This window comes from Mesocricetus auratus, unplaced genomic scaffold (assembly GCF_017639785.1).
Source record: "Mesocricetus auratus isolate SY011 unplaced genomic scaffold, BCM_Maur_2.0 Super-Scaffold_100014, whole genome shotgun sequence".
Taxonomy (NCBI): Eukaryota; Metazoa; Chordata; class Mammalia; order Rodentia; family Cricetidae; genus Mesocricetus; species Mesocricetus auratus.
The window spans coordinates 71,610,045-71,636,763 of NW_024429197.1; the positions used below are offsets into that span (position 1 = coordinate 71,610,045).

Consider the following 26,719-nt stretch of genomic DNA (forward strand, 5'->3'; position numbering starts at 1 on the left):
ACCTGTACATCTTTAGATGGAGGCACTCCTTTTTTGTTTCATTTTCCTCTTCTGTACAATGTGAATTTTCACACTTATCTTGCATTCAACTCAGCTTGACCTATTGAAGCTTAAATATGACAAGATAGTGGATGTCCATGGCAAATGGTCGAGAACTTTACCGAAAGAGAGCTGTGAAAAGATAATAGGAGACCTTTGTCATCAAAGGAGAAAAGGTCACGATATCAATGGGCCAGTATGGATGACATGAAGGTTGTTTTGGTAGAACTGCTAGGGTTGATCAAACATCACTGAAAAATAGTATTAAGCAAGACTTCGTGCCACAATCCTCTATGCCCAGCTATTCAAGAAGCTGAGACAGGTGGATGTCAAGTTCAATATATACCTAGGCTATAAGGAAAGGTGGTCTAGGTAACTGGGTGAGACCCTCCCTCAAATTCAAAAAGGAACGGGATGTAGCTCAATGATGGAGTATTCAGTTTCCAATATTAAGGGGGGGAGAAGCAATAATGTAATTAGAAAATTTCCCTATGATAAGGAATATTTAGCTCAGCACAGGAGCCCAGGGAAATGGGGAAACATACCCATATATTGAAAACATGGAATATTGGATATACCTGTAAGGCCAAATAATTAAAAGGCTGGAAAATTACCTAGAGAACATTTCTTATTTGATAATCATGCCATTAGGCAGAAGGGGATGAGATAATTGTGTAGACAAGGAGGCAGAAACACAGGCCAATCTTCTGAATCCCTACTCAGATATATATATATGTATATATATATGAGTGTATATATACATATGAGTGTATACATATATATGAGTATATATATTCATATATATATGATTCAGTGATCTCATGGGATGACTCTTTTCAACACTATTCAAAGTATGATGAAAAAGGACACTGTAACATTTTCTGGCATTACTCACCCCAATGCATCTTTTTCCAGATGAGGAAGGAGGCCTTGCTTGTTCAACGGCCCACTCATCCTGAAGAAGTCTTTAAAAAGGGTTTATACCATAAACAAGACAAGGCCATTTACATAACTTTTATCAGTCCATGGGGACAGGAGAAAATGTTAAAAGTAAGTTAAAGACAAGAAGCAGGGGTCCAGTTGAACTAGAGGAGCACTGACCAGGGTTCCCAAACTCTCGAGAAAAAAAGTGTGAAACTTTACAGGAGACACCACTGATGATCAAAACCTTAAAGAAGGATCATGAGGTTTTCTAGTGTGTTTGAAAAGTCTTTGCTAAATCATTAATTCACTATCTAACCTTTGTTTCCTTCATTTATTCAGCATATCTTTAATGAGTAATTATTGTGTAATCCATAATCTCATAGACTTGGGGAGATCATGACCAAGATAGACAAGGATTCTGAACATAGAACTAGCATTTTAAGAATGAAACAAGAAAGAGGCAATAAGCTGACTATTGGTACCTGCAAATTGTCCTAGTGATGAAAGAATCAAGTTCTAAGATGGCAAAACATAGATAGGTGCTCAGTGTGGGTCTGAATTACATGGGATGGCACAGGGGGCTCTGATGAGGCAAAACATCATGTGTGCAGAAGAAATTACAGAACCTGAGCTGAAGGACGACAATGCGAGAAGACTTCTCGAAGCCCCAGTTAAGCCTAGATCTTTATAGTATCCTCATTCCCCAACTTCTTTCTGGAGCTCATTGGCTCTGAAATTCCTCACTGTGTTATGGATATGTTTCCAGCTTCATAGCAGTCCCTCACTCCCACACTTCTTGTTCCCTGCTGTATCCTTGGGGTTGAAAATTGACATTTCAGAATCACATATATGATAGGTACAATAGTTGGTAGTGTACATGTTTCTCTTAGTACAAACTCTTATGTATGCATCACACTCTGAAGACTGCAAAGTACTTCTATGGACTCAATTCACTCTTTATAAACCTACAGTGTAGATACTGATGTCTTCACTTTAGAGACAAGATGACTTGAGGGCCACAGGACTGGACAGTTAAAAACAGTGCGGCGTTGAAAACAAAAACAAAAACAGCCTTGCAGGTTTGGAATGAGGAGAACCTGGCATCAAATCTGAGTTGTGCTGTGCTGGAAGGAGCTGAGTGAGTGGGCAGCTCGTCCCAACTCTCTGAGACATTCTTTTCCCTTATCACAAATTGAAAATAATAGCTCCATCTTTGCCAGTTCAACACTGAATGTTGCTTCGTCCCACTGAGAGAAGGCCAGCAGAAACTTCATGGGTTTTACCTTTGCAGAAAGTGAGAGTGAGGGAGATGCTAGCTGAAGTTTTCAGTCCAGAGAAGCTGGGAAGTGTGGAGAGAGCTGAGCACCCAAAGACAGGCACATTCTGTATGGGTGGGCCTCCCCTCTTCACAACAGTGTAACATTTGGGAATTTGACTGAGAAAATGGAAAGAAAGAAAGCTGTTCATGAATGAGTACATCGCAGGAAGTGAACACTCACTGTGATCCTTAGGAGCAACTGGGATGGGGTGGGGATGCTTGGCTTCCTCGCCTTTCAGAGTCTAGTTCCCAAATCAGCTATCCTCACACACATGGTAGTAATACCCACAGCAGCCAAATGCATTAGCATCACTTGTCAACCAGACTTTGGGGATGACAAGGGCTTTTATGGCCATAATTAATCCAACTGTGGAAAAGAAGTGGCTTGATTAGCCAAGTGCATATTAATGCTGCAGTTATTACTATTAAGTTCTATATTAATAATACGTTACAGGACTTCTCCGTGGGTCTCACACAATAGCAACTCTCGAAATTCTCCCTTGCTAAGCTGTGAACAGCACAGGGAAAGGACTTTGTTCATGTGACTCAGAGATAAGTCTGCAGTTGTAATCCTTTCCTTGACACGTAGTGGGCATCCAGCAACTGCTTGTGAACAGTTACAACAGTGGATCTAGCAAATTAGGGTTAGATCGCAGTAAGCAAGGAACATCAATTGTTCTTTCTTCATGCTCCTCAAAAAGAGAGAATAGATCATTGTAGACATTGTGTTTGAGGCTCTGTGGTACTCTCTTGTGTCAGAGATATTTTAGCTGTAACTGATGAACAGTTCTGTATTTACCCAGGGTCACCTTGATCTCAGACCCACATTTGCATTACATTCTATAGCCTAATATAAAACTGAGAGAGCTCCCCAGGTCCATGAATATCACAGATTCTCACTCCATGTGGGAGGGCTCAACTAACAGAAATCAGCAGTTGAAGGGTGGGCTCTCCAGCTGCTTGAATTCCAGCAAGACAGCTAAGAGGTGTCCCATTCATTTTGTCAGATGTCTCTAAAGAATCAAGCCTCTTCTACTCACACCAGCAATCTGATTGACCTTATATCAACATATCTCCTTTCTTATCTCCTTTTCCCTGATGTTCTCTCCATTCCTGCTTCCTGGAATCACCTCCCAAATAAGCTATACGCATCCAAACTATTGTCATAGGGTGTGCATGGGAAAGAATGAAAATAAGAATTTCTTTATGTTTGTGCTTCTGGTCACCAGTTTAATTTATAGTATGCAGTAGATCTATTTACTCATCAGACAAATGTTTATGGAGAACTTGTTGTGTACTGATTGACACCATTCTAAATGAGGGTCCTTGTGGAACTCACAGTGTATAGATGCAAACAGTACAATAATTCTTTGATTTGTAAGAGGCAGCAATTGAAGTAAAAGTCATTTCTTTGAATAGTAAACAGCAAAATATATTTCTGAAGAAGTGAGGTAGAAGGGGTCTGGGTAAGAAGAGGCGATGAGTGTGTTCTGCAGATATGAAATCACAAGTGTGAATGCTGTAAATGCCCTGTGACAGCATCATACTTGCCATGTTACATGAAGAGGAATGGCAGCATGACTGGATGAGCTGGGAAGAAAGGCAGAACACAGACCCTAAGTGGGAAGGGACAAGAAAAGAGGACCTTGGAGACAGCCGGTGGATTATGGTAGAAGAGGAAAATCCATTCCCTTCATCCTACAGAGTGTTTTCTGGTAGGGAACCTCTGGGGTTTGGAGTCTGAATTTAGACAGAATAAGAATTGAGACAGAATTTGGAATTGAATTTAGACAGAATAAGATTTTGGGCAAATAGTTGTATATTTTTAAACTCTTCCTTTCTACTTGTATAATGAGAGTCATGAAAATAACCTCAGTGATGCAGATCTGTGGGACTTTTGGTTGCAATTAGACACTAAACAAATGGAATTTACCTTTGGCAGAAAAGGAAAAGTACTGGCTTGTATATCTGCCTATCCAAGGATAGATCTAGCTTCAGACGCCACTGGGTCCTAGGCTTTAAATGATGTCATCACACTTGGTCTTTGTCCCAGTAGCTAGGACAACTGAAAAGATCTGGGCCCCTTTATTTTTTAATTGTTTATTTTATGTTTATGGGTGTTTTGCCTGCATGTATATCTGTGCAACATATTGTGTGTGCCTGGTGCTCTTGGAGACTGGATGAAGGTGTCAAATTTCCTGGAGCTGAGGTTACTGTATGTTGAGAGTTTTCATGTGGGTGCTGGCAATGCAATTCAGGTCCTCTGGAAGAATAGCTAGTGCTCTTAACTTCTGATCCATGTCTCCAGCCCCTGGGCCATCTATATTGTTGTTGTTGTTGTTGTTTCTGAGATGGGATGTATGGTCTTTCAGAATATATCAACTTCAGAATAATAGAAGAGGCCTTAGCTCTACCTAAAGGATATTAGTAAATATTGTGGGAGAAACAATTCTCCAACAAAACTATAATAAAGAGGAGGATGACTTAGAGCAGGTAAAACAACAGATGTCTTCTAGAGTGGGCATGCAAGAGAATCAAAAGTCCCTTTGTCACAGTGCCTTGCTCATAGGGATTGTGGACATCCTACGCTAGTCTACCCCTGGTCCTTTTGGAAGGTTTCTTTCTACTGGTTTCCATTATGCCATGTTGAGTTTTATATACTACTGAAAGGTCACAACCCAGAAAGCAGCATGGGCCTCCCAACAGAGGCTTCTCTTAATGCCTCCCGCTGGGGTTGAGGGAATGAGATCCAGGATCCAACTACAGAAGTTAATTTCCCTGAATTCTGTAAGCAGCTGTATGGCCGGCTTGTACCAAGGCCTGGTGATGCAGCAGTGATCAAAACACAGTGCTTGCATTGAATATACCACTAGATTGTTTTTCCCCTTGCCCGATTCTCTGAAACACATGCACTCATCTCCTTTGCCGATGAAGAACCACCTTCCTTAGAGTGCGGTCATCCATGCGTGGATGAAGGAAGCAGTTCCTAAGTGGTGAGCCTGGATTCAACGCCAGACCTCATGTGCCCCTCAACCCACTGTTTCCTTTACTCCATGCTGCCATGGCAATAACCGTAAGGACCATTATCATTCGTCCCTCTGATTTAAAACAACATCGTGTTTCAGGAGAAACAAACCAGCTGCAACTGGTAGGTGTGAGGCCCGAAGCCTATTTTCTTACTGATAAGTTCTCAGAATGCTTGTCTGTGTTTGTCCAAGTAAAAAGGCAGGGAAGTGTGGGGAGGGAGGGATTGCCTTCTCCCCTGTTCTGCATCCTGGTAGAGAGTGTTTGCAAGTTACAGAGAGGCCAGCCCTGGAGTGACCAGATGTTTCCCCAATATTTTCTGAAAAGCTCTGAGTCCATACATGGAGACCTTTCTCCTCACCTGAGTTTCCCCTTCCATTTTGGAATTCTCCGTTGCTTCTCTACCAACCTGTTTTCAATTTGCTCTTGGGGCCAGCTTTGACTGTGACCTCAACTCAATCAGAAAGGGGAGGGTGAGGTGGGTGAGAGAGAAAACAAGCAGAAGGGGGGGTGGAGGGGAGTGCTGAAAGGAGAGGGAGGGAGGAAGGGAGGGAGGGAGGGAGGGAGGGAATTGAGGCAGGGGGTGTGGCCTTTAAGAAAACCGCTTTGTTGATTCATGCCTAAGCTGCAGCACAATGGCTATTAAACTTCTCTGGTGCCTACCACGAGGAGAGTGCGAGTGGGTAAAGAAATGTGTGGGGGTCTGGCCCCAGCCCACTCGGGTTGCAGCCCCAGAAGAGCTGTAATGGGTAACAGGCACATTCCTTTACAGCAATTCCCAATTCCCTATCTGTTTTCAAGGAAAGAAAAACAACAACAAGAAGGGAAAAAAATTAGAATTAAGACTTGGACAGGGTTGGGTGAAGCAGCAGCAGCCGGGAATCTTTATCAGGATACATGGCACATGTCAGGTAGGAGAGGACAAGGATGTCCAGACACGATGGCCAAGCTTTGGTACATGAAGCTCAGATGCAAAAGAGCAGACTTAGATCTGGACTCTGGTCTCAGAGTATTCCCAAGCAACCATCTTTCAGTGACAGGATGCTGCAGACTGGGCATTCAAACATGTTAAACAATAAAACTTTTAAGCCAGGTTAGGCAAGATGGCCCCATGGGTAAAGCAAAGATACATGTCCCACATCTGAGTTGGGTCCCTGGAACCCACATAAAGGTAGAATAAAGAACGACTCCACAAAGTTGTTCTTGGGCTTCCCATATGTGGGATATGGCATCAATACCACACACACATACACACATGGATTTTCTTCTGTTTTTTTTTAATAGAAGTAAACCCACTAAGCCAAGTTTGCAAGAAAGGTTTTGTATTTTTAAAGGGAAACTAAATGGGGCTGAAGAGATGGTCCAGTGGTTAAGAGACCCTGATACTCCTTCGGAGGACTTTTGGAGCTCAGCACTCATATGAAGATTGCTCACAACTTCCAGAAACTAGCTCCAGGAGATCCAAGTCCCCTGGCCTCAGCAGACACATCACTCATATATATAAAGCCACATACATAACTCAAAAAACAAAAAAGTATCAAATGAAAATAAAAACTAAAAAAACGTTGATCGCTAATATGGCTGAAGGTTAAAGTGGATATAGAGGAGGCCCCGATGACAGCTCCCCCCAGTGTTTAACCCTCACCCTGGGTTCCAACTATTTTAATATGCAAACCACTGTTAGAATATATTACACTGGAGGCAGGGTGGAACCATATGCTTGACATGGAGCCTACTCCATAGTAAAGTGTATACATGAAGTGTATACAGTGTTCACATCAAATGGAGAAGTCAGAAATTGAAGAAGAAGGTGTCCAATGACAAAGTCAAAAGCTCTTAACGTCTGTGTATCTGCCTGAGAAAAGTTGTGCAATGAATTAAAGGGGTGAGGAGAGCAAAACTTCCTTTCAATTCACCTGTTTGTATATAGTGATGGAAAGATCACTTCTCCAGTCATGTGTAAGTGAAGAAGCATGGACAAAATAATCTTTAAGAATCCTTTTCTACAGAGGACTAAACCTTTGCAACAACAAATAAAACCAAATAATAACAGCAGCTATTTTTAGTTCTTCCTATGTGCTAGGCATTTTGCTGATTAATTTACATGATAGTTTGCCTATTTGCAATGCTATATTTTCTAATATTGTATTTCTCCAGATTTAAAAAAAAACAGAAATAGATGCAGAGAGGTAAGGATCTTATCAAATTCAGGTAGTAGGTGAGGGTGTACAAAGCTTTAGTCCTCTGTAAAGTAAATTCAGAGCCTAGGGTCTTGCCTACTGCATTACATTAGTACTTAGTGAGTTTTAGCACTTCCAGACTCATAGTATGGTATGTGGCAGAACCAAAACACATGTGGATGAATTTGCTCTCATCTGCATCTGTGCATTGAGAAGTCCCCTGAGGTGTTTCTTAGACCCCTGTCCACTTGGTAAGGAAGGACACTGAAGGTCATTCATTCACTTGTCTCCACACATGTTACGTTGCAATGTGAAGTAGAAAGCCAAGAAAAGCAATCATACAATTTACTTTATGACTCTGTTCTTGTATTTAATAACCCTTCCTGTTGTCAGATTACAAGCTGTAGAAGGTCAGGGACCATTTCTTTTATTGTTGCATTCCACAAGCCCATAGCACTAAGAGGGTGCCATGAACTTAACTGTAAATTGAACGGCTTTGAGTAGTATCCCCCTAAAATCCTCTCCAGGAGGCAGCATAGTATAAAAGATGCTTCAGCACTGGCAGATTGCAGGTTCAAGTCTTGGGCCCTTCTTTTGCAATTTTAATCTCTACTCCATTGTGGAGTGATGACTTCTGACTTGTTGGTTGCTATAAGGATTAAGTGAAAAAAGTGAAGTATATCCTAAAGCATCCGTTCTTTTCTTATTAGGTATCTTCAGTCATTATTTGCACAGAATCCCAATGAGAGCCAGACACTATAGTGTCCTGCTTATGAGTTGCTATACTTCAGGTCATCTAGGGTTTTCGCTTGCACGATATTCACAATCCTTGGAGCTACATAGAAGTTAGAACAGTGCAGTCTGACCTAACATACTTATAAAGCTTTAAACCGTGGCCCAAATGATCCTGAGATTTATGGAAATATCTGGAAAGCTGTGTCCATTTGAAAATGAATGCCAGCCATCTTTTGGCTTCCAGACAGCTAATTAATATTAGTTACAAGCATACTGAGTTCCCTCATGAAGAGCCAATTTTTTCAATGGATATCTGGAAATAAATTGAAAGGCAGACAGACATGGAAACAAGCTGTAGGAAAACAAATACAAACAGCCAGATTTGGAATCCTGAGACTAACTGAAACAATACTCTTATTCCATCCATTTTTCTTCTTCCTAATTTGTAGTCCCATATACTATTCTGCCTTGATACCCATTAGAATGGAAACGTTTTGCAATTTATGACTGTGCTATCTAAAATGTCGATGAGGCCTATAGCAGGAATGTGGTGTCTAAAGCTACTGTAGATAAAAGCTTTGTTTACCTCTCCATGAGCAGCAAGCTTCTGCTTCTAGACATCTTTGCTTCTTTCTAGACTCTTAGCTTTACTTTCTAGTTAATGTTTGGGCAGTCATGTTGGTGAAAGTTTATGGGAATAGCTTCTGAGATTACTAGGACATAGTCTCACAGCAAACTCCCTGATACTCTGACTCTTAAATTCTTTCTGCTCCCTCTTCCTCAATGTTCCCTGAGCTGTAGGCTAAGTTGTTTCATATAGGTATCCCCTAGGGCTGGGCACATGATTCTGCCTTTTCATTGATTGTGGTTTTCTTTAATGGTCTTTTTAAAAGACGTTTCCTTCATGGGGGATGAGGACTACACTTACCTGTGGGTATGAGGACAAATATTTAGAGTATAGTTAGGGATCATGCTGGTTTAATAAAGTGGTAGCTATAAATTTTCCTCTAAGATCAATGAGTACACTGGCCCTGGGTAGTTGGCTAGGTGTCCAGTACCATTCTATTTCCCTCTTGTTGAGTTGGTCCTGATGCCAATTATAGAGCTGTTGGTTACTGCTAGAGTATACGTGGTATGCCACTACTACAACCTTAGAGTTATTGTGCTGGTTATTGTTGTATTTCATAGAAATCAGAGCTGGGTGGGAGTGTTAAAATATAGTTTTATTAATTTTTTAGTATTTCATACATACATGAAATTTATTTTGATCATATTCACTCCACTCCTACCCAGAACCTCTAAGATACATCCTAGATACATCTTCTCCTCTCTCTCAACTTCTAACCCACCTAATCCAATGTGTGGTACCCATGTACTCAGGGGTTTTGAACCATCCAATGGAACATGACTGGCTTACCAAATACCATACTTTTAAAGGAAACTGATTCTTGCTCCCCAAGAAGGCGTCAAATATCAAATAGCTCTTCAGAGAGGTATGCAGGATCCTGAGTCATTCCCTGCCTTAGGTGGAATGTTGATTCGCTTGATCTTTTGTAAGTATTGTGCAGGCAACCACAGACTTCTGTGAATTCCTAAGTGCAGCAGTCCTGCCATATTCAGAAGACATTATTTTATTCCTATTAGTCCTGACTTCTGGCTCTTACGTCTTCCTCCCCTACTTGAAGGATGCTCGTTAAGCCTTGAAGTTGTCATATCCTGCAGCTGATAATAGGCTGTTTATTTTGTCATCTATGGCTTCTGGAAGGAACATTATCCCTGCTGTAGAGTAACTAATTAACTCTTTTCTGTGAATATATCTAAGGAAACAATGGGTAAGAGAACACATTACATTTCATACTGTGTGGCATAAAATACCCTCTCAAATGCAAATTTTGTCTCAGAATTATCCAACTTTTAAAATTAGAAAGGAACAAGAAGCTGTTTAGGCTCATTTACTTTATCTATTTTCAGTAATTTTTATTTTTACAAAATCTGTATATTTTTATTGAAGAAAAGTGTCCATTATTTCACTTCAAAAGCACTACTAAGAATTTACTATATTTTTATTCCTCCTGTTTTTAAAATCATGTGTGTGTACAATTTCCACAAAATGATATTGTATAATTGTTTGTCCTATTTTTGCTAAAAATACATCATAGAAGACCTTTTATATACCTTCATATTTTTCCAAAGTTATTTTTAAAGTCTATACAGTCTCCTCCCATTTTATTTAGCTACAGTTACCAAATTGGCAGTCATTTCTATATTGCTAAATATTTCATTATCTCTAAATCTATGCTGTTTAGATGGTATGACACTGTCTGTCTTACACATATTTACTCATCTATGCTAGTTTTTCAAGAACTATTGTAGTACAGAAGAAGAAATTATGGCACAAAAATAAAGATTCCACTGTCTGAATCAATGCAATGAACTCCTGTCAGAACTAATTCTAGACTATTCTATTCTAAAAGTTCAGTTACTCTTTCCAACTTTTACTACTTAGTCTCTCTCACAGAGTTATTTTCTAGTTAACTTTAACCGTTTCCTTAAATCCAGTGGCTAAGCCAGCTTTCAGAAACTGTGGAGCTCGGCACTCACACTTACTCAGCATGTCTTCCACTGTCATCTCCCATGCCCATGGCTTCACTACTCATCATAGAATTCTTCTCCCCTAACACATCTCAATCCATATCTACCTCAAAATAACACTCCATGAATCCAGCAAGAGCACCTGAGAGTGGCCATCTGATATGAAAACTCTTTTATCCTAAGTCCAACTCCTGCAATATACATGGAAAAATCTGCCACTCTAAGGAAAGTCTTTGGGCATGGAGTCAGAATAAAATAGCAGTGGCAGTATTGAAACAGTTACTCTTCACCAAAAAAAAAGAGTAATTCCTTTGTCTTTACCGTGCATTTTGTTAAAGAATAATTTACTTCATTTCAGCTTCACCATATCTTACAAAGTTCAGTGTTAGTGCTCATATGTCACAGGTAGTAAACCTCAGGCATAAATCTGGACAGTCATCACGTGTCTGGCATGGTGGCATACAGCTATAATCCCTACAAACTGGCATTGAATTGAAGAAGGAGAATAACAAATTCAAAGTCAGCCTTGGGTACATGTCAAGAAGCCTTATTAATAAAAACAGACACACAAGCAATCATGTAGAGACTAAGCACTGTAGGTGCCAATTTCTGACATTTTCATATCTGCTCTTCTCTCTGGTAATGTCTTTTCATCAAGGCACACATTAGAGAGCTCATCTGTTTTTATCTCATTTCAGGAGAATTCTTGAGTTTTGCTGATGACTTACTCTCTGGCCTGGGCACATCTTGTGTAGCAGCTGGTCGAAGCCATGGAGAGGTCCCTGAAGTCAGTATCTACTCGGTGATCTTCAAGTGCCTGGAGCCAGACGGTCTTTACAAGTAAGAAGTGAAGAATATGAAGTAGTGAGTGTGGGTTAAGGCTGGGAGTGGTAACAGGAGTAATTCTTTTCAGAGCTGCCCAGTGTTTCTTAGCTTGTCTGCATGTGACCTTGGGAGTAAAAGTTTTAAAAGATTCTGTTTAGAATGTAGACCACAGTGGGACATGCAAGGTGAGTACTACAAGGCCCATAGTGACCGGATACTAAATTCTATTATATATTCCTAATGATGAGTAATCTGCAACCAAGAATGGGACAACAGTTTACTCTGGGTCACAGAACAGCTAGGAGAGCTGGGAAGTCAACCCGTGCCTACTGCTCTTTCCTGTTTATCATAGTGTCTCTGAGGTGTGTATCTGTGCAGATATGCATATGTTAACTTATACTGATATATGCAACTCACATATGCATCTTCTTTGATACGTATATGTGCGTGTGTTTTATACCTTGTGTGTATATGAATATATACAGACTTACATATATAATGTATATTATAAGTTACTGGACTCATTGTATCCAAACTCCTAGAAGTCGCTGTCAGATTCATTTGATAGTCAGAGGAGACAGATGGCTTGTTTTTTGTTTCCAACCATGATGAATATTGCCACATCTGGAAGTAGTCATCATAAATAACATTAAAGAACTCTAATGATGAAATCACAGGTCGCCTCCTTTATTACCTTAGAAAGCTGTAATTGATGGTATGTTAAGCTTTTCAACAATTACTCTTTTTATGTCTTTTTTATTTTTAAATTTAAATTAGAGACAAGGTTGCTTCACATGTCAATCCCAGGTCCCTCTCCCTCTCCCTCCCCTCATCCAACGTACTCCCACCAACCCTCCCATCCCTTCCTCCCCCAATCCCCACTCCTTTCCCCAGGGAGGGTGAGGCCCTCCATGGGGGGTATACATAGTCTGTCATTTTATCCAGGGCAGGGCCTAGGCCCTGCCCCAAGAGTCCAGGCTGAGAGAGCATCTCTCATTGTGGGACGGGCATCCAAAGTCCATTTGTATGCCAGGGATAAATACTGATCTATACTACCCAAGGCCCAATAGATTGCCTGGGCCTCCTTACTGACACCCACATTCAGGGGGTCTGGGTCAGTCCCATGCTGGATTCCCGGCCATCAGTCTTGGGTTCAAGAGTTCCCCATGTTCAGGTCAGCTGTTTCTGTGAGTTAAACAAGGCCAGTCTTGACCCCTATTCTCATCAGTCCTCCTTCTCTGTCACTGGGTTCCTTGAGTTCAGCTCAGTGTTTAGCTATGGGTGTCTGCCTCTGCTTCCACCAGTCATTAGTTGAAGGTTCTGTTTCCCAGACTCTCTGGCCATGGGATTGTAGGCTGGCACTCCCCTTATCCATGTCTAAAATCCATATATGAGAGAGTGCATACCATGTTTGTCTTTTTGTGACTGAGTTACCTCACTCAGGATGGTTTCTTCTAGTGTCATCCATTTGCCTGCAAATTTCAAGATTCCATTGTTCTTTTCCACTGAATAGTACTCCATTGTGTAAATGTATCACATTTTCTCTATCCATTCGTTGGTTGAGGGGCATCTAGGTTGCTTCCAGGTTCTGGACATCACAAATAATGCTGCTATGAACATAGTGGAACAGACGTCCTTATCAACAATTACTCTTTTGTTTGCTTATTTTTATTCATTTACTCATTTTTTCTTTTATTTTCATCATTTATTTATTGCTTCATTTACTAATCTATCCCACCATTCATCTATACCCCATCTACCTATCGTTTCTGTCTCTTCTTCTATATAACTTGTCCATCTGTTTATATATTCTCACATAGTTTTCATTCACACCCACATTTTCTAAGGATTTTTTATGTCTTCATAGTGCACTTCAGGTATCCATGTGGCTGATACCAGAGGCCCTATCATTGAGTAACTTAAAGCATGATAATGATATGAAAGGATACACACATGTGGATTTGTATTTAGTTGTATAAACTTAAATAAGTTGCCCTACAAATACATCGATGGAGCAAACTCAAGAATATCATTGTGAACTAAGACCTGGACCCTGTAAGCTAGACTCTGCAATCTCACGGTTATTATGATTCAGACTTTCTCTTCGGTCATTTGAGGTCAGTGAATGCTATAGAAATATGGGTTCTGCAGTACACAGAGTTATCTGTGCTAGACAACCAGAGAAGAATGATTGTGCCTTAAGGAACGGCCATGGACTTGATGGTGAACATGAGGACTGCATGTAGGCTTTGGGATCCCAACTCTACAGCCTCAGAACCAGCACACACTGGGTGCCTGGACTCTGGAGTTCCTGCACCTGTGCAATGCAACAAGCACACGGCTAAAGTCAAGGCTGTACAACCTTTGACACTAAAAACCATGATGCTATTGGGAAGCGGAAGTTTTATAACATTTTCTGATGGCTGATACCTCTACCCCTCCTTAAGGGCATATGCTAGAGGCAGATAGATTTCAGTTCAAATTCATGCCTTTCTCTTTATTAGTGTTCATTCTCTGAGCCTCCCATTCCTTCTCTAGGATAATGGACATGTCTCTGGGAGACTTTTCTCTTTTTTGTCCATCTTTCTGTCTACCTACCCATTCATCTGTCCATCTACCATTCTAGGTTCCTTGGTGTGAGCAAGTATCAGTTTTATCTCTACTGCTGTTGCTACCTAATTATGACAATTGTGAATTTTCTCAGTGCCCCATCTATCCCTCGATTGACGGGTAAGATGAGTAAGCATATGAGTAACAGGTCAGAGACTTACCTGGCGGTTCTCATCCATTAAGTCAGAAGGAATAGCCCTGTCGTTGGTGGCACTGTAGCAATGTGATGTTAGCTTAGCTAATGTCTACAAACAGTAATGAGATGTGTTTACAAATTTCCCCAAAGCAATTGATGCTGAGAGTTAATGAATTGGCTATTATCCTTTAAATATTACAAATATTTCCCTTCATTTCTTCTTTTTGCAATGACCTGGCACCATCTCTGCTTCCCATCTCTTGGGGTAGGGTCCCCTTCCTTCCACTGCTTTGGGAATGTTTTGTCATGAGTTTGTCTTCCCATCTCTGGACACCTCTTTGTTTTATTTACTTTCTATTAATATAGATTTTTATTAATGGTCCTAGGATCTGGGCTGCTCTGACAGGGAGCCAGGGTAATGTTTGGAACAGTCTTCCATCCCACTGGTGGCTCTCCTCCTGTGAAGTCTGACCAACTTGGTCTTGAGTTTTAACATAGCTTCTGTGTCTGTTCTTGGGATTTCTCATTTTCTGTTTGTTCATTCCTCAGCAGAATTTCTTTTTTTCCTTCTGAGCCAAGTGCTACATGTGGTAGCAGAAAGAGCACATATTTTGGGGACAGGCTGGCCTGGGTGTCATCCTGATTCTGCCCCTGAGTGCTCAGAAAGTGTCCCAGACAAGTGATCTTCCACTATTCTAAGAGATATATTCTTCCTCTAGAAAAAAAGGCTTGTAGTCACTCCTGCCTCACAAGGTTCTACAACAGAGAACTTTATTATGAATATTTAAAACTCCTAGAAGGACCGTTTACCAGAATGCCTGGTGTGTAGGAGGCCAGCAGGAAGGGTTAACAGTTTTCTCCTGTCCATTTTGATCTCTGATCTAACTCCCCATTACCAGGGTCATTTTCTTTCAAGGACAACTCTGGAGGAGTTGGTTTCTGTGAAGCAGGATTGGGTCCTACCAGCCCTGGAAGGTATCCTGTGGGATGTCTAGGGAAGAGGAGGGGGAAGAAGCAGAGGAGGAAAGACTCGGAAAGAGCAATGTTTTCATGACAAGCCTAGTCAGACACTGCATACTCCATCCAAGCTCCCCAAAAGATTCAGCTGGCAGGAGAGAAGAGGACCTCTTAAGTGACTACCAAGGAGCCTGGTCTCGTGCCCTGCTCCCTCTGCTTCTGCTGGGCTTGGACTACGCATGGCCTGCCTGGTCTGAAGTTGCAGCAACATATAATGAATGTCACTATAACTTGGGAGTTCTGGGTACCATAGTTTTGCCATGGAACCCATTCTCAATCCCTGCCCCTGGGACTCCCACCCTTCCCAACTATCTGCTTCTGCCAGGGCCTCTCTGTTCACTTATTAGTATCTCTTTATCTTATAAACTTTCTCTGGTTATTTTCCATATGAATTCCTGTCCATGTCTGTCATTTACCTTCCAATTTGTTATTCTCCTAGGGTTTTATTTATCAGAGAGCATCTCAGTCTCCGCTCTGTTTCTCATTTGAATTTTTGGCTCTGCCCCCTCTCATCCAAACTCCTTTTCTTTGCCCTACCTTGGAAGGCAAATTGCTTTTGCAGCCCCTCCACCCATGTAATTTTACAGTGCTTCAGGGTGAGACCAATTGGAGGAGTGAAGGTCAAGGCTGATTTTCTGTCCTAAGCTCACCCGCCTGGAACAAACCAGAAACATCAGCAACCGTGCCCCATTTAAATTGAATTTCCTTGTTTGTTCCTTGTGTTTTGCTCTGAATGAAAACAAACAAAAGCAGAAAAAGAGAGGGTCCCCTCAAAGACCCAACAGTGGGGCCAGCTTCTGATCCCCTGGGCAGGTGGAGTCCAAGTGTGATTGTGGGTGGGAGTGTCCACTCGGGCCAATGGCTGAAGCCAGGCTAGGCATCTGTGGTCCCTGTCCTTACCTGGCTAGAAGCCTAGACATTTCTTCTTGTAACTGTTTTCCAATTTCCTATTACTCAAGGTAATTAGCCTCCGTCTTGTCTTGGCTGCCTTGTCTCCTCTAATAATGGCTGGCTGCCAAGGGGTCCTCAACGAACATACCAGGAGCAGCCAGGCTTGTTTCCTAGGGTGGGGGCTCATTCCCACACTTTTGGAGGCTTGCCTCAGGCCCACCTTCACCTCTCTGGCTTCTGCTCTATGAAAGGAATGCCAAAAGAGCCTGGGTACTTCATCCAAGTGCCAGCATTCGTGGTGGGAACAGAGTCTCAGGGGGAAGGCGTCATGGGGGTGGGCGGGGCTGGATGAGTAGAAGAAAAACCAAGGCCCTGGAGGAAGAAGGGAATTGCATAAAACAAGGTTCTGAGGTCAGAAGGCAGACAGCCTTTCTTGCTGCTCAATACTACCTTGAGCCAATTCCTCCTCCTCCTTCAGGAATGAAATTCTGCCTGCATAAAGAAAAGTTAAACTCAGTGGTCCTGAGATGTATACACTAGGTAGACATTCAGAATCTAAACAAGAATTCTGATTTTCACAGTGCTACACCTTTGCTTTCTGGATAATGGTAATAGCAACACTCTTACATGGAAAGGTCACCGAGCCAGGAGCCATGCAAGGCATACACGTCATCTCATGTAATTCTCACCATAGGCCTGTGACACGATAGCTGTGTTCTTATCCTCTCCCATGTGCAAACTGTGGTTTAAGAAGTAATAATTTTACAATCACATATCAAAGAGGGACTAGAGCTGAATCCACATCCCAGGTGCTAACAATGCACCTACAGTGTTCTACCCATGCTCATGCCCACACGTGTGGGTGGAGTTGTAAGAAGAAAACAGCAGGGGGCTTTGTAGCAGCAAGCAGCATTGATTACAATGGGAGGAGTGTCAGACATGGGTACCAAAAGACTTAGAACATAGCCTTTGCATCTTAGAAAATGCTGCAGGCCTCACATTTCCCATCTATATAATAGAGATAATTAACCTCTGTAAACTAGGAAATAACAAACTGTTCTTTAAGAGGCTTCTCTCTAAATATCACACGAGATATTAGGTGAAATGATAGTTTGACACTTTCTTAGATTGTGGGCATATGTGAAGGGTTATCAAAGAAAAGCAATGGGAAAGACAAGGGGACTTGTGAATCCACATACCCAGTGACATATCACACACACACACACACACACACACACACACACACACACACACACACCAATAAGACTTCTGTAGGAGAAAAAGGTAGGTTTTATCTTGGCTGCAAACCTTTAACTTAAGCACTATATGGTCCTGGAGAAGCTTGTCTACCTCTCTGCTTCACATGTGAGGTAGAATCATGATAGGACCTACCTTACAGGTTAACTCTTACATGAAAAGGGCACAAAACACAGCCTCACTCATTCTTAGTACTTGATCAAAAGCAAAAAGAAGAGTAGCCATGTTTTCTGTTGGCAGCCAGATGCTCACCACATTCCAGTGGAAGAGTGTGTTGTGTTCATCCCTGACTCTGGCCACCTCCCTCATCACTTTCCAAAAACACCTATTTCTTTACGCTGCTTATCACCAATGCCCACTTTTACTGTGTTTTCCCTTGATTCTCTCTACAGTGGTTCCTTACTTTCCTTCAAATTCTTCCTTGACCCTACCATAGATCCCACTTGCCTCAAGCACAGTTACTAGAGCCATAATGATTTAGTGTAATTGTTTCTCATCTGTTCTTTCACAGTGGAAGTTCATAAGAACAAAATCTATGCCTCCGATGCCATGCCCATTCTCTATAATACCTAAAACTGTGTGATGCCAGGTGAAAATCTAATAGACATTTGTTAAATGTTAAATAAATATCTAATTTAGTGCAGAAATCTATGTCACACTCACTTCTCTTCAGTTGCTCACAACCCTCTACTGCCTCTCTCACCAGTGAAGGAATTCCCAGTGTGTACGAGAGTGATTACCCTGCATCCATCCACCCATACCTCTTCTGTCTCTGCCTCCCTTCCTCATCTTCCTTTCCTTTATTTCTTTTAAAAGAAATATTTGAGTCAATCCTTTAAAGATTTCTGTATCCAGGTAGAGTAACTAAGGCACAGAGGGGCTTGAAACTTCACCACAACCACAAAAGGAGTAAGTGGAAACCAAGATATGCCCTAGGCCAACACAAGTCCAGTGTCTCAGCTCAAAATTGCCCTCACTAGATTGTGACAAGACTTTGTCAAAGACATGGTACAGGTCATGGCATGGAATGGGGGCCTTTTACACAGATAGGTTGGGAACTAATATTCAGCTCTCCCGTTAACTGCTACACAACTTACCCCAGAACTTCTAGCCTTTTTATGCTCTGCAGTCCTTGCAGCACCATACAAATGGTAAACCCTGAGTGTCTGTGGTACCCACTCTGCCTAGAACAGATTCCCAATGCCATTTTAGGTGCTTTCACCCCCAGCTTTCATGTGATGAGCTGTTCCCTAGTCTCTAGACTCCCAAGTTTATGTGAAGAAGTTCCAGCAACTAACCTAGGGGTTCCTTTCCAAACACTCAGGGGTCATAGAGAATTGGTCAGAGTGTGTGGCCTTTCTACCACCCTCAGGCTACCATTAATTCCTGGGTACAGTCTAGGAAGTCCATTGCAAAAGAAGCTAAGGGCACTACCATGGATACTATAATTTCATATTAAATGACATTCCAAGTTTTTTTTTAAAAATTTACATTCCTACCCTCTTCATTTCCTCTCTTTGTGCCAAGAATCAGAACAGAATTTACTGGAAACAGAATGAAAGTCATCAAGTCTTCTAGGGCTAGCTTTCAAAAGTGCTTGCCCAGTTGATGAGAGGCCAGAGACCCAAGGGTCACTCTGTCTTTTGCCCTAAGTGACTATGAGGCCTTGGCCAAGTGATTTACTTGCCGTGTCTCAGTTTATCCATTTGTAGAGGTTTGAAGAGGTCATCTCCAAAGACATTTTCAAAATTGAGAACGTGTACATCTCCAGAGATTGGAAGAAGTGGGGAACCCTAGCCAGCATTAGTCCACACAAGAGACTTTCATTCAGGGTACAACTAAAATTCTCTTCCTGTCCCTTGGCTTCTGAGCCAAGTCCCAGACATGACCCAGACAATATCTGAGGGACTTCCAGCTCCTAGGAGAGAGGAGATGTGCAGGGAGGAAGTCTTCCTGGCTGGCCATGCTGCAGTGTCTGAACCAACATGGGCTGAAGCTGCTGCCCAAAGTGGATCAAGGACAGACCAGGCAAAGGAGCCAGAAGGGGTTGGATGTGACTCCTACCCTGCTCTTTCCTGACTTTTTTTTAGCACTGCAAATTTGTCTGCTTGGGATTTTGTTGTTGTTGTTGTTTCTCTTTCATCCTCTCCATCCTTTATTCTTTTCCTCTTTCCTTCATTGCTTCTGTTCTTTGGGCCCTTTGTCCCCACCTATGCCCTCCCCATTCATCTCTGCTTTCACTTCTGTCCATTTCTTTATTGCTGTGTTTGTTCTTTTCCATCCTTTTCCCTCTTTCATGTTCCCTCTCTCAGTTATGGGTGCTGCCTCCCACTCTGTCACTCTGCCTGCCTGCCTGTCTTTTTGCTTCTTCATGGGTCGCTCTTTGACTTACTGCCTCCTTGTCTGCGTCTTTGTTTCTTCTGTTCCATTCTCTTTGCTTATGTTTCTCAGTGTCTGCCTTGTACAGTCTCAGGACCATTCTTCTTCCACCATCCTGTGAATTTTCTCCGTTCTCCTCCCCTCATGTCACACCTCTGCCTATCCACCAGGATCAGCCTGTTGCCATGCTTTGCATTAAGCAGCCAACTGAGCATGGCTAAGCACTCCTGATGCCACCAGGGTCCAGAGCATCTGATGCCCCCCCAGTCAAAAGAAGTGTGAACTGTCCATGGCTATGGTGCCCAGCTTTATCAATAAAACAATGAGGGTGAGTGGGGGCAACTTAGTGACTTAATTCTCTTCAACATCAGGTCACACTGACCTCTCCAAAATGCACATTTGGGGCCCCAGAGAGGGGAAGAGCTGTCTTCAATCCAGAAGCAAACACAGCCATGTATCGCTAGCCAAAAGAGACTCACAGAGGAAAAATAATGCTGTTTTTCAGTCGACAGACAGCGAGGCTCCTAAAACCTGCTGGGGACTCTAAGACAGGCTGTTTCTTTCCTCAAACTGTGTCAGGATTTCATCCAGGAATGGGACACCAGCCAGGATTCCAGAAGGACGGGGCACAGACTGCTCATATGAACTTGTAAAGGGTGGAAGGGAGTGGAAACTGATTCTGAACTGTAAAGAGTCCTTAAGTGACAAGCAGAGGACCTGGACTCTCTCCTGAATCTAATGGGGGAATCATCAAAGCCTTCTGAGGAGATGCAGAATGGATTTAAACCTGTGCTTTGAGGTACTGATTTCAGCTATAGTGTGGAGAACAGGCTAGGTTGGATGGAGAATCAGATAAACTATTGGAATCAGGTAGAAAGAGAGTGGTTGAGCCTTATAGTTTAGGACTTAATGTAAAAAAATGTGCTGGTCCAAAATGGAGCAGCATAACTTAGCTCATTTCCGAAATATCCTTCTTTACTTCATGGATGACTGCATTCTGAAAAGCTGTAGGAAAGGTTGCATTTGTTGGCCATCTACAAGGTGCCTCAAACTGAGGTAGGCTAATTTGGGATAGATCTTTAGGGCAGTCATAAGAAGCTAATAGAGATTAAGATAATACCTGGTAGGATACTGAGCATGAGAATTATGGTACAGAAGAGAATACAGCTGAAATCTGAAGGACCAGAGTGGAACAGGTCGTGTTACACAGAAGGCAAGGGCCTCTCTCCAAGTACCGTATCTTCATGAAGAGTATGAGGAAGCTCCACAGGAGAGATGCTGTGTTGTCTGAGCTCCATGACTGTAGGGAAGAGGTGACTTGCAGACATCTTACACCCGGCCACACGAACTATGTATCTGCAGGTCATGACTCAAGGAATTTATGATCATTTTCTGTGTATACAGATGAAAGAATCAAGATCCTAGAAGACCTGTGTGTTCCACAGGCAGACAGAGGCAGGATTCACACATAGATTCTTGACCACAGCTCTTAAAAGGATGTCGTTACTTTCACTGTCTATGTTAGCATTACCTTTGGGGACAAGAACAGAGATAGCTGAGTATGTGAACAGTCAGTCTTCCCTGTGAGGTGACAATCCTCACCTAAGCCAACCGTCTTAGGAGCTTGGAAAAAGAGCCTTGTCTGTCTGAACTACTCACTCCTGGAGAATACCACAAGCAGGTCAGTGGGAAAATCCTTTCCTGCTCTGACTAAGACAATAGGAAAGAGCCCAGGTCAAAGGCCAGGTCCTCTAACCTTTCCTTATTCCTCCCACCTTGGCTACAGACAGTGGCCTCCTTCTCCCCCAGTTTACTCCCACTTCCATCTGTGAAGGACGAGGCTATGAGCAGACTTGTACTGTGAAGGTGTTAGCGGACTACAGGGGATCAGCATTAATGATGTGCAGAGAGGCAGAGGCGAGACAAAATCTAGACTTCTGGTATTTTTCCTCTGTGCTATGTTCTCTTTTCTCCTGAGGACAGACCCTTCCATCTACCAGTAACCCCAATCCATGTTTATATTTGAAGTACAGAATAACAGTGCCTGGGAGTACAGACATCACGAACCCACACATTCCCATGGCCTACCGTATGTCACTCAAAGTCAGAGTAGATTAGATCAGGGCTCTTAAATCTACATTAATCCACATATTGCTTTCTTATCCTACATTCATGCATCCATGTACCCCATCCAAGGCATCTGAGGCTAAGGTCATATAATTGAGACAGACTGCCTTAGGGGCATTCTAAACCTTACATTGTTTTCTGACTGTATCTGATATTTATTTTTTGGAGTGATGTCATAAGTTCTATATCTGTGTAAAATAGAGATACTGCTGCTGCCTGCTATAGAATATCTTAGTTTTGTTTCTGTTTTTATTGTGATCAGATTTGACTGTGAAACTGAAGTTAACCTGGAACTTGCTCTGCCTGCCCAACTGGCCTTGAACCTGGCATATCCCCGCCTCTACCTTCTGAGTGCCAGAACTGAAGATGTGAGTTTTGTTGTAAAACAAATACAGGGTTGTTTACCCATACAGAACTCCCAGACACAGTGTAGCCAATAGAACATCAAGCATATAAAATCCATGTAAGATCCTCCTTTAAATGCTGTATTTGGAGACAGGAAATAAGACCCCCAAGCCCCAGATATTCTTTCAACATGAAACATAGCCAAGTTGGGTTCACTTTTCCATAACATGTGACAAAAGAAGAGATGTTTTATGCCTCCTTTTGATTATTCTTTACAAGTTTCTTGAACTTGTCCCTAAAATGGCTCTTGTCTTTAGATTCACAGGAACCTCTCATTGATCAATATAGTAGGGCAGACTTCAGAAATCTTGTGTTACATGTCTGCAAACACATAACAACCAAATGGCCTGGCACTTGTTTGATACCTTATTCATCAAACACCAACGATCAGTGATAAGCCCCACTCCATGACAGGATGGAGCTAGTGTTTGATATAAGTAGCAGTAGCTATTAGCCACAAACAAAGCAATGACAGGTACCTGACTACCATTACCATCATCATTAACCATTTGTAAAGCTTGACGGCTACATATCAGCATTGTGCTAAGATCTTTAGGTCAATTCACTCTTAAAAGTTGAGCAGTGTTGCTAAGTACCTCTACAGTAGGACTACAATTCCCTAATTTGCTATTTTGTACATAAAGAAAACAAAAATTAAGCATGACTTCTCAAGGTTACTTAACTGATATTGGTAGAACCTTGAATATAAGAGAAGCTTTCTGACTCCAGAGCCCCCCTTACATAGAGATTGAATTGGACTTTGAAGTCCTATGGCTCATACTGAATGATCTTCACTTGGTGTTGTAGTCAAATCCTAAAAGCCCATTACATAGAGGTAGAATGGGATTGGCCCACAATGAAGGCATGGGAGTTATAAGGAAGCAATAATCTGTTATAGACATTGCTCCTAGGAGGAGGTATCTTTGAGCTGGGTTTTAGCAGCACTGAATGGAGAGAATGGGGAAATTTACATCCCAAAGTAGAAGAAATGGTTGAACCAACAGAAGGAGATGATGTATTAAAAGAGTTCTACCTGAAGGCTGATAGAAAGTTCGAGACAATTGAAGCATACAATAAACAAGGCTGGAGAGGCAGGAATGCTACAATCCTATAATGCAGGCTAAGGAGCCATTGATGGTTCTGAGCAACAGTGAGAAGGAGATTCGTGTTTAAGAAATGTATCTGTGGTATATAATCTAATAGAGGAGACTGGGGCTGGGGAGAGTTGCCGGGTATGTTTATAAGAGTGCCAATAAGAGGCAATTGCTCAGGAATTAGATCTGTGTCATGGGATGGAGGGCAAGGGAGGGACGATGAAAGTTGCAGGATGTGGGACAGCAGTATTCAGAGTTTCCTTTGGAAGCCTGACAAAGGACAATAGTCATGTAGTCTCTTGGAGACTGTAAGGGTCAAGATTTGAAAATTTTAAACTTCAAGCTTTAAATCTGGATTAAAATCCTGACTCCACCAGCCAGTCCTTGAGTAACATCTGAAAAACTCCTGAAGGTCAAGTGAAGAAGATCACTACACATTTGAGAGCAACCCGGACTACACGATGAGTTCCAGGCCTTCCTGGGTTAAGAACCACAACCTGCCACAGACAAATGATGCTTAACCCTCCCTGCCCCCCCCAGCATTACTTTACATTTAAAAGGCAGGAAGAGTAATACTTTGCACATTAAAAATGCATGTGTACAATTTAAGTGAAAAGTTTCAGTATCAGTCCCCGACACCCAGTAGGCCCTTCATTCATGAGAACTCCTCAGGTTCTTCAGTCTCACTGCTGTGTACGTTCACCGTCTCCCTTTCTCTCCCCACCGAGTATGTTCTCTCCCTGCCCAGCTTCCCTCTGTCAGCCCTCTTTCCCCAGGATGCCAGAAATGAAATAACATTCTTTGCGTGTTTGTTCTCCAGTGCCTGGCAGCCTTCCCACAGACCCCTGGCTGGGTCACCACTGATTTGCATTAGCATAGCATGTGCGGGCCAGTGTGGAGGGGAGGGAGAGGCCCTGTTTACAGGGAGTTTCATCAGGTTCTCTTGCCAGAAAAAGAACTGAGTATTCCTTTCTGGGAAACATTCACAGATTAGGGCAAGCAAAGAAGGCCTTAGGATCTGCCCTGCTCGTGGCCAGGGTGTGGGTGAGTGGGCTGCTGCTGCGTGCCTAACCGCCCCCCCCGCCCCAGGCTGTATTTGACTCCTCTCACCCTTACCACAGGGGCCAGGAACTTAATACCGTTAAATTGTTCTCTCTGAATCGTATCTCAGTTCTGTGACAAGTTGAAGAGGCATTGCTCAGAGTGAGGAAGACACTCAGAAGCCACAGGAGAAACAAACAGAGGTTTCTCTGGTTTCTTGATGGATAGGAAATCCACAAAAACATCCTTGAGGGAAAAAGGCAGAGGTGGCCCCACAGATTTGTATTTTCTTTGTCTTAGCTTTAATCTTGGGAAGTTTTGCAAATTATCCATCTTAGCACCAGAACTGTCTTCCAGGAATCTCAGTATCCTTGTGCAGATCTAGATCGCTAATGGCAGGCAGGCCAGGAGGACAAGTTCCTGGAGATGTCTCAGGAGTAACATTGCTAGTGTGAAGTGTGCTGCTCCTGAAGGCAAGAGTTATACCATTGTAGACAGACAAAATGAGTTTCTTGCTGTTGATTTAGTAATCATTGCACCCATATGTGTGTGGGGGGGTAATGTACTTATTTGATTATGCACTGAATCTTGAACCCAGGGCCTTATTCATGCCACAGAAGCACTCTATCGTTAAGCTAGGTCTCTAACCTCCCCGCTCTCCCAACCCCAGAAACAGAGTGTCACTAAGCAACTCTGACCATCATGGAACTCACTTTGTAAACCAGGCTGGCCTGGAACACACAGAGATCCACCTGCCTCTGCCTCCCACGTCCTGGGATTAATACCATGCACAACTACTGCCCAGCTGCCTTGTTCTCCCAGCCTCACCTTCTGGGTATCTGGGATTATAGGCCTATGCCACTAGGTCTAACTTCACAAATTTCCTCTAGATCTCCTCTGGTTCTTCTCTGGAATATGTTTCCTCCAACTAAGACCTTTGGAATTGCAAGTACTTAAAACAAGCTTTCTACACACCAGACACACTCCAAGCACTTTCCATAAGTATGCTCACCTAGACCTCTCAATGAGGACAGCATTCCATCAGTGCCAGCTCACAGATGAGAAAAAAAACCAGAGATGTAAAAACATTTGACAAAGGTCAGTATCGGAGTCACGACGTAAACTCACACAGTCTGGCTTCTGAGGCCAAGTTCCCAATCATTAATTCTATCCACCTTAGCATCTACTGAGTGTCTGGGACAACAAAGTCTGCGCTCTCACCCACCACATGGCTGTGCCACATGCCACATGATTTCTTTTGATTACATTTGTTATTCTTTCAGTTGTTTCCTAGACTGGCACTCTCTAAGCTATCATCTGAATTATCTACCCAAATACCATTTCTTGTGCTACAATTATCGAACTTGACTATATATATTGTCTATATGTTCTATATATAACAGAGGTCATATATGTTCTATATATGACCTCCGTTAGACTGGGGAGTTTGTGGGGTAAAGAATGTGTTTATTTTGTTTCTCTGTATGTACTTAGCTGCACATACAATGGAAGACAATAAATGTTTATTTTTATGACACATAATTTATTATATAAGCAAACATGTTGTGCAATGTGCCTCCAGTCATAACCATAAGAATTAAGTGGAGGCTTTTTCTCTTCACTTCATTCATAAGTATGCAAAGGGCCCTGGTGTTTTCATAAAGTAGCTAATGTCCCAGAGAGTGAGAGAATAAATATCTGAAAGACCTCCATCCTCTAAGTTCAAGGCCCTAGTTCTGACTTCTAGTAAGCCATATAGGGGACACACAGATAAATTAAATCTAGTACTCACCCTGACAAGTTTCCTATTCTTCAGGGAGGAGCCAAATGTGCACAGACCACTGTGTCACAAGTTAATAAGTCGGTAACGGGCTTTGTAATACACAGATTATGAGCTATGGGAAAAAGTGGTTGAGACAACAAAGATGGTTCTGTTTATTTTTTTTTTAACCAGGAAATAATCTCCTGTTCACGTTCCTTTACCCAGCCATCACTCTCTAAGCATTTGCTCAAATGCACCATCCTCCCTGTTAGCACCGGTCTTTGCTTATCCCATTGGTTTGTGGCTACTTCTTTGTAGCATTCTGAACTGCATTCTTGGAACTCGGAGATGAAGCAGACATTG

General features: G+C 42.3%; 1 protein-coding gene across 4 annotated transcripts in view; it reads left to right on the forward strand.

The window, feature by feature from the left end:
• The window catches only part of Astn2 (astrotactin 2), a 972,600-nt gene that overhangs the window by 910,450 nt on the left and 35,431 nt on the right, over positions 1 to 26,719 (forward strand). For all 4 annotated transcript variants that reach the window (XM_040757328.1, XM_040757329.1, XM_040757330.1 and 1 more), the window contains one exon: positions 11,511 to 11,652. In XM_040757328.1, the coding sequence (XP_040613262.1) occupies positions 11,511 to 11,652 (142 nt within the window). The remainder of the gene's footprint in view (positions 1 to 11,510; positions 11,653 to 26,719) is intronic.